At 38.8% G+C, this 13045-nt stretch overlaps 1 protein-coding gene across 1 annotated transcript; it reads right to left on the bottom strand.

The window, feature by feature from the left end:
• Positions 1-8990: 8990 nt before the first annotated feature.
• On the bottom strand, positions 8991-11396 carry PCDHB1 (protocadherin beta 1; the record flags this gene model as incomplete). Its single annotated transcript, XM_084883821.1, has 1 exon — positions 8991-11396. One exon carries the CDS (start codon positions 11394-11396, stop codon positions 8991-8993), a length of 2406 nt encoding a protein of 801 aa, XP_084739947.1.
• Positions 11397-13045: the final 1649 nt, after the last annotated feature.

Here is a 13045-nt window from a genome sequence, read left to right on the forward strand (position 1 = left end):
AGAGAGATCATCAGCTTGTTGTTAGTCCCATTCATTGGCAGAAAGGTCTAAAATATGGGCTTGCTGCAGACGTTTTCCAAGTCCTGTCTATCTCCAGCATCCTTCGGATTTTGTCTTTTCTAAGATGGAGTCTGCGGCAAACTCAGGGCTCCTCCTCCTACTTTTTAGCCTGCAGCACCACCAGGCGTCCGCACTGAAAACCTCATGTCACAGCGCTTTCCCTCAGCCCAAGTCTGTCCGTAATCAAGTGGCACATTACTTACTTCCTGATAGATTAATTACCTTTACGGCTTTTATTTTTTATTCTTTTTTAAATATATATTTTATTTATTCTTTACAGGGAGGAAGGGAGAGAGATAGAGAGTTAGAAACATCGATTAGCTGCCTTCGGCACAACCCCCACTGGGGATGTGCCCACAACCAAGGTACATGCCCTTGACCAGAATTGAACCTGGGACCTTTCAGTCCGCAGGCTGACGCTCTCTCCACTAAGCCATTCCGGTCTCGGTGCCTCTAGAGCTTTTAGGTTAGCCAATGTGAACAAAACGATAGTTAAATAGTGTATGATTTTATTATCACATTATCAATTATGTGATTCTCATAATATCATAGCTGTACAGTTTCCTTTGAAAGTAACTTGAATTGGATTTCTTCCATTTGAGGTAGGCCAGTCATCTGGCTATGCATTTATTGAATTTATAAATTTATTGGCAGGTATTTATTCCAGGTTCTATTCAGAATGGTGATTAAGAGCATAGGCTTTTGTGTCTGGAAAGGCAGTGGGGATATAAAATTGAATGAAGCCTGGTGCCTACACCCCAGGTTACAGCCTAGAAGGGAGACTCAGGTAAAGCTACAATTACGCTAGTTCGTGATCTGTCCATAGACAGATGAATGGAATAATATATCTGCAGCCCATCTTGGCAAGAATCATTATTACCTTTTCTTCTTTCTGCCTTTCCCTCCATTCTCTTTTTCTGGAACTTCTATTGGGTCTATGTTAGGATTTTTCAACTTAACTTCCAGGTCTTATGTGACAGTTTTAAAACCTGAGTCCCAGGTTTTTTGACACTCCTCTATTCAAAACGTAAGGCCTATGTCCCCTCTGCTTAAATCTGATCTCTGACTTCTTGACCGAAGTCCAGAAAGTATGATGGGAGTGGTATTTGCTCTTGGACCCCAGCCACCATGTTGTAAAGAAGCATAGACCATATAGAAAGGTCACATGCAAGTTTTCTGGTTGACTGCCAGCATCAATCATGAAAGGGAAGTCACCTCCAGAATATAGTTGCCCATAGTCACATGTCACCCTAGTTTTGAGCCTTTCTGAGGCATCATAGTGCAAACAGGCCATCCCTGATATGTCCCCCACTGAATTCCTGACCCACCGAGTCCATGAGCATAGTAAAATGGCTGTTTTATGCCACTAAGTCTTGGGGTGGTTTGTCACATAACAATAGATGACTGTAACATTGTTTACTACTCTTTCATAATTTATCTTTTTGTTCTGTGCTATTGATGAATTTCTTAGTTATATACCAATTTACTACTTTGTTCTTCAATAGAGACCGGGCTAAATTTTTTCCCATCTGCTAAGGTTTTGTTACATGACTGTGCTTCATTTTTCAAATTTCTAATAGGCTATATTTATATCCACCTATTTTTATTTCAGTCTCTCTTTTTATTCTTTCATAATTCTTGTCTATTTTTTTTATGTAACTCCTGAATTCATCTCTACAAGTATCTTCAAGTTTTATTTTGGATACTACTGTTTTTAAAATGTTGTCTTCTTTTTACTTGCTCTTCCCACCCATGTTCATCTACTAGACCACCGAAACATGGTCTAGAACCAGGTCTTATAACAGTGATCTGGGTTTCTGGTGACACATAATAGTAAAGACAGTATAGTTGACTTCACTGAACCTGCTGACTACAAGTTCAGTACCTAGTGTGTGTCTGAAACCTCCATAGGTCTGAAACCTATTATAATGTGTAACTTCAGGGATCTTTTGGCAGCGGTGTTTCAACCTTTTGTTGTGAAAATCTTAGCTCCTGGCTCTAAGCATTGACCCTGACTTTTATTCTCCATCTTTCATGAAGAACATTTTCCTCTGGATAGCCCATAAGAACCAAACTAATAGCAAGCAATGCCAACTGCCCATCCTGTAGCCCAACAATGAAAGGGTTTTATCCCTGCTCACTATTTTATGTTTGTTCCATTTCTGATTTTGCATTTAAAAATATCCTGTTTTTAATGGTTATCTATAATTTCTGTCTAAACAGCGCACAGAAGTATAAGCTTGCTTCACCAACTTAGCCAGAAAACCCTTGTTATTTTTACTTTTTAGTGTTACTTTTTTTAAAAAATATATTTTATTGAGTTTATACAGAGAGGAAGGGAGAGAGATAGAGAGTTAGAAACATCGATGAAAGAGTCATCAATCAGCTGCCTCTTGCACACCCCCTACCGGGGATTTGCCCGCAACCAAGGTACATGCCCTTGACTGGAATCGAACCCGGGACCCTTCAGTCCCCAAACCGACGCTCTATCCATTGAGCCAAACCGGTCCCGGCTAATGTTACTTTTAAGTGTGAAGTAAATACAACCAATAGTTTAATGGTATTATTTCAAAATGTTACATAGATTTGGAAATGAAGTAAAATTTTTAGTTGAAGAGTAAGTCTCTGATAGTCATATACTTCAACTTCATAGGAAATAGAACTTTATATGGGAGGATTATATGGATAAATTCCGCTCCCAAGAATACAACAAACTCATCTTAAATAGAAAATAACTATAACAATAAAAAACACAGACATGACAGAGAAAGCAAAACATTTATTTTGGGGAGAATTAAATAAAACCAGACCAATTCCATTTCTTATATAACTGTATTCTAATTTCAGCATATAAATATATTTTAAATAACATCTCTATTATACATATTATAAATATATAAATATGACTACATAATACAATTTAAAATTTTCATATTTTGATATCTATTTAATAGTTTTATGACTATGTGAACATTAAAAAATGAAGTTAATGTAATTTTTATTTAAAGTTAAAACACCATTATAAATAAACCTTAACAGGATTAAAGAAACCTATGCTTGTTTAAAATAATCTAACATATAGTGTTATAAAGAAATACTAATTTTGCCGAAACCAGTTTGGCTCAGTGGATAGAGCATCGGTCTGCGGACTGAATGGTCCCAGGTTTGATTCTGATCAAGGGCATGTACATTGATTGTGGGCACATCCCCAGTAGGAGAAGGGGGCGGGCAGGAGGCAGCTGGTCGATGTTTCTAGCTCTCTATCCTTCTCCCCCTTTCTCTTCCTCTCTGTGAAAAATCAATAAAATATATATTTTTAAAAAGAAATACTAATTGTGATAAAAATGTGTTTATGTTAGTAATTCCAGGCCTCAAAATATGCTCTTCATTCTAGATAAAATGGTTTGAAAAACCAAATAAATGGCAGTAGTAGATTACAACTCAAATAATAGAGTAAATATCCATGAGTCCATATATTAAGAATTAAATAAATAATAAATGGGGAGAAGTAAGTTTTCTTACCAAAAGATTTCAATTAATTAATGTAAAAGGAATCAGGGAAATAGAAAATCACCATTTAAATACCACAGTATTAATTACCACAGGAAATATCAAACAGTGGATACTAAAATTAATAACCAAAAGTTTAAGCAGAAACATTTGCATAGTTTCAAAGTATCTGTTCTCATGTATTTATTAATTACAAAGGGAAAAATAGCCGGGACCGGTTTGGCTCAGTGGTAGAGCGTCGGCCTGCGGACTGAAGGGTCCCGGGTTCGATTCCGGTCAAGGGCATGTACCATGGTTGCGGGCACATCCCCGGTAGGGGGTGTGCAAGAGGCAGCTAATCGATGATTCTCTCTCATCGATGTTTCTAGCTCTCTATCCCTCTTTCCTCCTCTCTGTGAAAAATCAATAAAATATATTAAAAAAAAAAAGGAAAAATAGCAACTTTACAGTGAAGAAACTTGGCAGGTATTATCTTAGTCAAGTGATCAACATGAACACTACTGAACTGTTCCCTTAAAAATGGTTAACATGGTAAATTTTGTTATTTTTTTTTACAATAAAAAGGGATTAACATCACCAGTAATATGATATATGGCATCATGTGCCCCTTGATATGAAGCACTGAGAAGGACACAATATCATTCCTGTGGTGTTCTTTCCAATAATGCATAACATTAATCTAATCATGAGAAAACAAAGACAATCTCAAATTGAGGCATATGTTTGTTAAATAAACTTATTGTGGCAATCATTTCACAATATACATAAATCAAGTCATTTTTTCTGTATACCTTAAAGTTATACAGTTCTGCATGTCACTCATTTTTCAATAAAACTGAAAAAAATGAGGGACATTTTGCAGATAACTAACTATTATTCCTCAAAAGTCTTGAGGTTATGAAAGACAAGGAAATGTTAAGGAACTATCATGGGTAATAGATACTAAGGAGACATAACTAAATGCATTGTGGGATCCTGGATTAGATATTTTTAAAAAGAATAAGAAATGAAAAAAACAACAACTTGTAAAATTGGAATAAGCCTGCAGTTTAGTTAATAGAATTATACAAACATTAATTTATTAATTTGATAACTATGCTATGGCCATGTATGATGTTAACATTAAGGGAAGGTAGGTGAAGAGTATATGAGGAATCTATACCATTCTCACAGTTTTATATCTAAAATTATCTCATAATAAAAAGTTTTAAAAGAGCTTACATTCTTTATAACTTAAACCTTTCCGTGGAAATGTAGATCTATGTGCATTTCAAAGTGAAATAGATAACTCGAGCAATTTGTCCAAACTATTTAGATATTTTTTATTAAATACTTATCAGGGCCTTTTTATACAGGAGCACTTCAAGGCATTTGGTTATAGCTTTGAATAAATACAAATAGTTATAAAGTCACTTGACATTTGGGGGAACAGTAAGTGTCCTAATTATTTCCATTCTTTGTGTTAATTTGCTGATGGAAACCTGGACTTAGTCTCAGCTGGAATATAGTTCTCTCCTGTACAAATAGTTCACATCATACTCTATACAAATAGTTCACATCATACTCAGCATATTGATGCAGAATTGGTCTTAGTTTTTAATAATCAGGTACAATTGAACTTTTCTTGGGAGCTTCAAGTCTGAATAAGAATGAGATTAGAGTGTCATTTATTTCAGTAGTTCCCAACTGGAAGTCATGGAAAATTATTCACTTGTCTACAGCAAAATGAAAATATAACGGCAAAACACAATTTTCATAAAACTATGTTTTTTTTAATTTAAAGGATAATTCCTTTATGAGATTGTTGTCTTACCATTTTAAAATATCATTTTGTTTATGAAATAATGGTAATAAATGATGGCCTTTTTACATTTTAATTTACTGTTCATTCATGGAAATATAAAAAGTTGGCAAATCTACATCTACTTTTGTTTGTTACTGCTATTTGAAATTTAGTCTTAAAATCATTGATCTAAACCATTTTCTTTCCTTATTATTGACATCAAACCAGGCTCCACTAACTATGCTCATATCATCCAATGTAATGGAACTGGAGAGCATTATGCTAAGTGAAATAAGCAAGGCAGAGAAAGATAAATATCTCATGATCTCACTTATTTATGGAATATAATGAACAACATAACTGATGAACAAAAATAGATCCAGAGACAGAGAAACATCGACCAGAATGTCAGACCTTAGGGAAGGTAGGGGAGGGGGGGGGATAAGGGAAATAGATCAATCAAAGGACTTATATGCATGCATATAAGCCTAACCAATGGACACAGACAACAGGGGGGAAAGATTATAAATGGGGGTGGGGGTTGAGGGGAAATGGGGAAATAAGGACACATATGTAATGCCTTAATCAATAAAAAAAATTAAAATAAAATAAAATTTAATTTTTAAAAAGCTAAAGTAAAACCCCCCACAAATACAATTATGTCATCAAATGCAGTTAATCCAGTGACTTTTAGTTAATAATGTTTTAACTAGTTACTACTTACCCATAAAGTTAATTATATGTCTTTTCTTTCTTAAAACCTCTGGTTTCAACATGTCTTAACCAATCCTAGCCCAAATACACTGGAATACAAACTGTTCTATGTTTTGTACAAGAAAGACATTGACTCCAATGAGCAGCATTATTCTCAATTTATGTAATCTATTTAATATCGATAAGACAATTAATGATATTCTTCATTTGTCTCATCTATTCTCAAAATACTAAGAAAAAATGTTGGACAGATTACACCAATTCTGCCTTAAGCATCTCTAATATTTAAAAAATATCTTAGCTCTAATTTTTAGTATATCTTAGCTACTAGGTCAACAGCCAAGAGGTACCATTAGGTATCAATCATAATTCCGATATTAATGCTTATATCAACAAATATAATCTGGTATATTTCAGAAATATTTTAGAGGTATTCTTCTACACTTGGAATTCTAGGTACAAATATAGTACCCTCCTGTGCAGGACAAATTTACACACATTTGTCTAAAATAAGGCACAGAATTAAAGCTTCATGAATGCAGACTTTATTTTTTTTAAGTCACAGTTAGTAGTATCAATAGCATCCTTAAAATATGTTAATGTTTTAATATTAGTTTCTTTAATTTTAGAACAAGAGGACTTAAAATAGCTTATGAAGGCAAACAGCGATGATTTTTAAAAAGTCTAACTTCTGTCCCTACTCCTTTTCATTCTATGAATGATTTGCTAGTAAATACAATCTTCCAAAACTGAAACAGGAAGAATCAGAATAGGCCAATAACAAGTGATAAAGTTGAAGTAGTAATAAAAAATTTTTTAAAAAACCTCCCAGGACACAAAAGCCCTGGTCCAAATGGCTTCACATGGAAGTCTTACTAAACATTCAAAGAAGAACTAACACTTACCATCCTAAAACTATTAAAAAAAAATCCAAGAGGAAATAATACTTCCAAGCTCTTTTTATGAGGCCAGCATTATCCTAATTCCAAAACCAGATAAAGACACTACACAGAAAAAGAATTATAGGATATTGATTCCAGATGAAATAGGTGCTAAAATCCTCAACAAAATAATAGCAAATCATATCAAGCACTATATTAAAAAGATCATACACCATGACCAAGTGGGATTTATTCCAAGGATGCAAGGCTGGCTGGTACAATATTTGCAAATCAATAAATGTGATGCATCACATAAACATATTTAAAGACAAAAATCACATGATCATGTCAATAGACACAGAAAAAAGCATTTGACAAACTCCAACGCCCACTTTTGATAAAAACTCTCATCAAAGTGGGAATAGAGGGCCATATATGATAATCTACAGCCAACATCATACTCAATGGACAAAAACTAAAACCATTTCCCCCAAGAACAGGAACAAGACAGGGTTATCTGCTTTCACCACTCTTATTCAACACAGTGCTGGAAGTCTTAGTCATAGTGACCAGACAAGAAGAAAACATAAAAGGGATCCAAATTAGAAAGAAGGAAGTAAAATTGTCATTATTTGTGGATGAAATGACATTGTACATAAAAACCCTAAAGACTCCACCAAAAAAAAATACTAGATTTATAAATGAAATCAGCATTGTAGAAGGATACAAAATTAATTCCCAGAAATTGATGGCATTTTTATACACCAATAATGAATCCAAAAAAGAGAAACTAAAAACAAAAACACAATTACATTTACCATTGCAACAAAAAAATTAAGATACTTAGGAATAAACTTAACCAAGGAGGTAAAAGACCTGTACTCAGAAAACTATAGGATGTTGAAAAAAGAAATAGTGAGGATATAAACAAGTGGAAGAATATACCATGCTCATGGATAGTAGAATTAACATCATTAACGTGTCATTACTGCCCAAAGCAATCTATAGATTTAATGCAATCCATATTAAAATACCAATGGCATATTTCACAGATCTAAAACAAATACTCCAAAAACTTATATGGAACCAATAAAGACCCTGAATAGCTGCAGCATCTTTTGAAAGAAGAACAAAGTTGGAGGGAATCACAGTACTAGATATCAAGTTATACTACAAAGCTACTGTAATCAAAACAGCCTGGTAATGGAACACAAACAAGCATATAGACCAATGTAACAGAACAAAGACCCAGAAATCAACCCAAGCCATTACGCTCAATTAATATTTAACAAAAGAGGCAAGAGCATACAACAGAGTTAAGACAGTCTCTCTAATAAATGGTGTTGGGAAAATTGGACAGGTACATGCAAAAAAAAAAAAATGAAATTAGACCACCAACTTCCACCATACACAATAATGAAATAAAAATGGATAAAAGGCTTAAATGTAAGTTGTGAAACCATAAAAATCCTAGAAGAAACCATAGGCAGCAAAATCTGACATTTCTCATAGCAATATATTTGCCAATACATCTCTTAGGGCAAGGGGAAAATAAACAAGTGGAACTACATCAAAATAAAAAAGCTTCTGCACAGCAAAAGAAACCTTCAACAAAATGAAAAGGAGCCCACTGTATGGAAGAACATATTTGCCAATGATACATCTCATAAGGGGTTAATTTCCAAAATATTATATACAAGGAACTCATACAACTTAACAAAAGGAAGACAAACAATTCAATTAATAATGGGCAAAGGACCTAAATAGGCGCTTCTCCAAAGTGTATATGCCCATGGTCAAGAAACATATGAAAAAATGCTCAAAGTCACTAATCATCAGAGAGATGCAAATTAAAATGACAATGAGGTATCACCTCACACCTGTTAGAATGGCTACCATCAACAAATCAACAAATGGCAAGTGCTGGCAAGGATTTGGAGAAAAGGAAACCAAAGTACACTGCTGGTGGGAATGCAGACTGGTGCAGCCATTATGGAAAACAATATGGAGTTTCCTCAAAAGATAAAAAATGGAACTGCCATTTAATCCAGTGATCCTAGTGGTACACTGGAGCCAGCCTCTGTCTTTACCTCTCCAGTGCCATGGGGAAAGGGGAAGTTGGGCATAAAGCGCTTAAGAAACCGAAACTCACTAGCGCCAGTGCCAGTGGCTGAGCACATTTCGTAGGGACAAGGCTGGGATAGAGATCCATTGGCTCCTCCTGGTACCAGGTGGTTAGGGAAATTACAGTCATCGTAGAAATGCTCTTGAATTGTGATCTTTTCTCTATACTTAATTTTCTGGCAGATGTGTATAAGGAAGATCACCGTGACTGAGAGGAGAAAGAGAAAGGAAAGCACAGCCAGAGAAATGACCAAATATTTAGTGGATGGATTTACCATTGCAGGATGCTTGGATGGATCCCGGAACTGCAGGTAGGGCTCAGAAAAGCCTTCTACCAGCAGGATGTTGAGTGAAGCAGTGGTGGAAAGCACTGGTTGGCCATGATCCTGAACAAGAATGATAAGTTTCTGCATCATGGGGTCTCTCTCAGATATCTGCCGCAGTGTGCGGATTTCCCCATTTTGTTGTTGAACAGAGAATAGCCCGGGGTCAGTGGCCTTAAACAGATTATATGAAAGCCAAGAATTCTGACCCGAGTCACCGTCCACAGCCACCACCTTAGTCACCAGGTAGCCTGCCTCCGCAGACCTGGGCACCAGGTCATTGCAGGGCAAGGTGCCATTCTGCAAGGGATACAAGATCATGGGGCGGTTGTCATTGTCATCCAGGACCACCACTCGGACGGTAACCTGGCTGCTCAGCGATGGGAAGCCCCCATCCGTTGCCTTTATCACAAACTGGAAATCTTGAATGGCCTCATAATCCATGGTTCTCAGTGCATAGAGCTTCCCGTTGTCTGAGTTTATGGAGATGTAAGCAAAGACGGATAGATCTCCGCTCTTTGGAGGCAGCAGAGAATACGTGACTTGGGCATTCTCTCCCAAATCCAAATCCTCAGCATGGACTTTGCCGATGAAAACTGCAGGGCTGTTGTTTTCCCGGACAGTCAAGATGTAGGAGTCCTCCCGAAATACCGGGGGGTTGTCATTAATGTCAGATATTAGCACCTCTATGACAGTCTCTGTGGACAGATTGGGTGGTCCGGTGTCCATGGCAACAAGGGTGATATTATAGCCCGAGACCTCCTCCCGATCCAAGCCTCTGTGGGTGACCAGCGAGTAAGCATTCCGGAACGTAGGCTTGACCGCAAAGGGAAGGTCTTCTCTGAGGAAGCAGGTGATTTTCCCTCCCACTCGCACGTCCCGGTCTCGGATGGAGAAAAGGGCCACTACCGTTTGCAGGGGGGAGTCCTCAGGGAGAGGGCTGGACACAGAGGAGACGGTCACTTCCGGAGGATTGTCATTCACATCCACCACTTCCACCAGGACTTTGCTGTGGGCAGAGAGGCCCCCTCCGTCGGTAGCTTGAATGTCAATGTCGTAGGTTTCAACCGCTTCGAAATCCAGGGGCCCTCTCAGGCGAACCTCTCCGGTCTCAGGGTCGATCTGAAACGTCTGGAGAATTGCCTCTGGGTTTTGAGCTAAGGAGTACGTGATCCTCTGGTTGGAGCCCTCGTCCAGGTCCGTGGCAGTCACCGCGGCCACCAAAGAGCCGTTGGCGCTGTTCTCCGGCACCTGCGCGCGGTACACCAGGCGGGAGAACTGGGGCACGTGGTCGTTGACGTCCAGGACCTCCACGCGGATGTGGGCGGTGCCGGACTTGGGCGGGGACCCGCCGTCCACCGCCGTGATCGTCAAGTTGACTTCGGGGTGCTCCTCTCTGTCCAGGGGTCTGTCCAGCACCAGCTCGGCGTATTTGGGCCCGTGGCTGCGGAAGCGGGTGTGCAGGTGGAAATAGGCGTTGGCGCTCAGGGTGTAGTTCTGGAGCCCGTTGAGGCCCACGTCCAGGTCCTGGGCGCTCTGCAGAGGGAACCGTGAGCCCAGGGGCGTGCTCTCCGGAATCTTTAACAGCGGCTCCTTGTTTGGGAAAATCGGGGCGTTGTCGTTGATATCAAACACCCTGACCTCGGCGCGGAAGGACTGCAGCGGCTCCACCAGGACGATTTCAAAGTGCAGGACGCACGGGTCGGCTTTGCCGCACAGGGACTCCCGGTCCAGCTTCTCCTTCACAAACAGATCCCCGGTCTTGCGGTGGAGCCGGAAGTGCAGTTTGTTGCCCTCGGAAACCAGCCGCGCCCCGCGTGCAGCCAGCTTCCCTATCTCCAGCCCCAGGTCCTTAGCCACGTTAGCCACAAACGAACCGCTCTCCATCTCCTCCGCCACCGAGTAGCGGATGGTTGCCTCACCCCCCACGGAAACGCACAGGAAAAGGAGAAGAGACCCCACTTGCCTGCTTTGTGAGAGCTTTCTGCGCGCCACCGCCATCTGTTCTCACAAGCGCGCCCTGGGCGGCGGCCACCACCTGTTGCGGATAAACTTTCACTTCTCTGCAGGTTCCTGCAACCGCAGCTCTTGGCTTTGCTGTCCTCTAAGCGCAGCTAAGCCAGTGGCCAGCTCGGCCCTGTAAAGCTGTTTTGCACCTGGAAGAAAATTTGCACTCCCCAGACTATCGAATGTATTAATAGATATGTTCTCACCCAGAGAGGTTGAAAGTTTGTTGCCAAAGCGACGGCAGGCTTGCCTTGTAATTCCCTTCCAGAAGAAAAGTCCTTGGGAATTGAGAAGCCAATGAGGGTTCGCGCTCAAGCTGAAGTCACCGGTTCTGAGAGGGCTGGGGCCACCGCAGCAACATGCAGACCAAGGGATAAGCTACTCCCTACACTGCACGCACTCCGCCTGGGGACCAAGGGAGAGGCAGAAAGATCTGGCAGTGTCTACTGGATTCCCAGGCAAATGGGGGAGAATGATTGGAGGAAGTGATCAGTAGGACAAGGAAAGGGGACAGACATAGGTTATCTTTGGAACCTGGTCCAGTAGGCACACTGATAGGGGAATTGGTCAACTACCCTCTTGACTTGCACAAAACACTCAAACATTTAGGAAGCAGTTGGCTTGGCACTTAAATGATCTTATGACAGTAATACTTATTGTGTGTGATTTCTATATACTGGCACTGTGTTGAATGATTTACATGCATTATCTAATTTAATCTTTGCAACAACTCTGTGAGATAGACATTATAATTTCTTTTTTGCAGACAGAAAGTGGGACTGGAGATATTTTAAGATCTTCTACCTGAAAGATTAAAGAAGGAACTAGTCCAATATTACCTGTCTGCAAAATCTATGCTCTTAATTAATATACTATTCTGCTTGATAATATATATATATATATATATATATATATATATATATAAAATATATAATATATATGATACATTAAATGAAGGCAAATATTTGGCTTTGGATTTTAAAGTAAATGAAACAATAGACTACATATAAATAGAATGTCTCCCAAAATGTATACACACACTTTGAATAATTATAAAGGCAGTGTTTGTTAAAATGCATTTCATTTTCAAAATTCAGCTATCAGCTGTTAAAGTGTGTGCACATTTTGGGGGACATCCTGTATATTGAGAATGACTTGATATTTGGCAGACTTTTGTGGCAAGTTTCCTTTACAATCATAGAATCATAGAATATTTGAGATGATAAGGCACCTCAGGAAGATGAGGTCCAATCTCTCCCTCCCCCCTTTTTTTTTTACAAATGAAAAACTAAGGCCTAAATGCTGAAATCACTTGCCCAGTTTGTGGCAGAATCAGAACTAGAACCTGTCTTCTGACACTCTGTCTCATGCTCATTATCAAACGCTTGGCGATTTCCCATTTTGCTCAGTGTTTCATTTGCTAGATGCTATAGTAATAGTTACTGCCACTCAAGAGAAGTCTAAACCACATTTTCCAAGTGAGAAAAAAAGTGAAAGAAAATGGTATATGTAATGTGTATGACACCCTGACATGAAGAAGTTAACGGTTCCTTCAGTCTCCATTAGCTATTTTAACATCTGTGCATCTCTATACAGTTTAATTTTGCTCTTCAATTAGATTCCTCTGAATCTTAATCTGTTTG

This window comes from Pipistrellus hanaki (assembly GCF_964339955.1).
Source record: "Pipistrellus hanaki genome assembly, chromosome: 5".
NCBI lineage: Eukaryota > Metazoa > Chordata > Mammalia > Chiroptera > Vespertilionidae > Pipistrellus > Pipistrellus hanaki.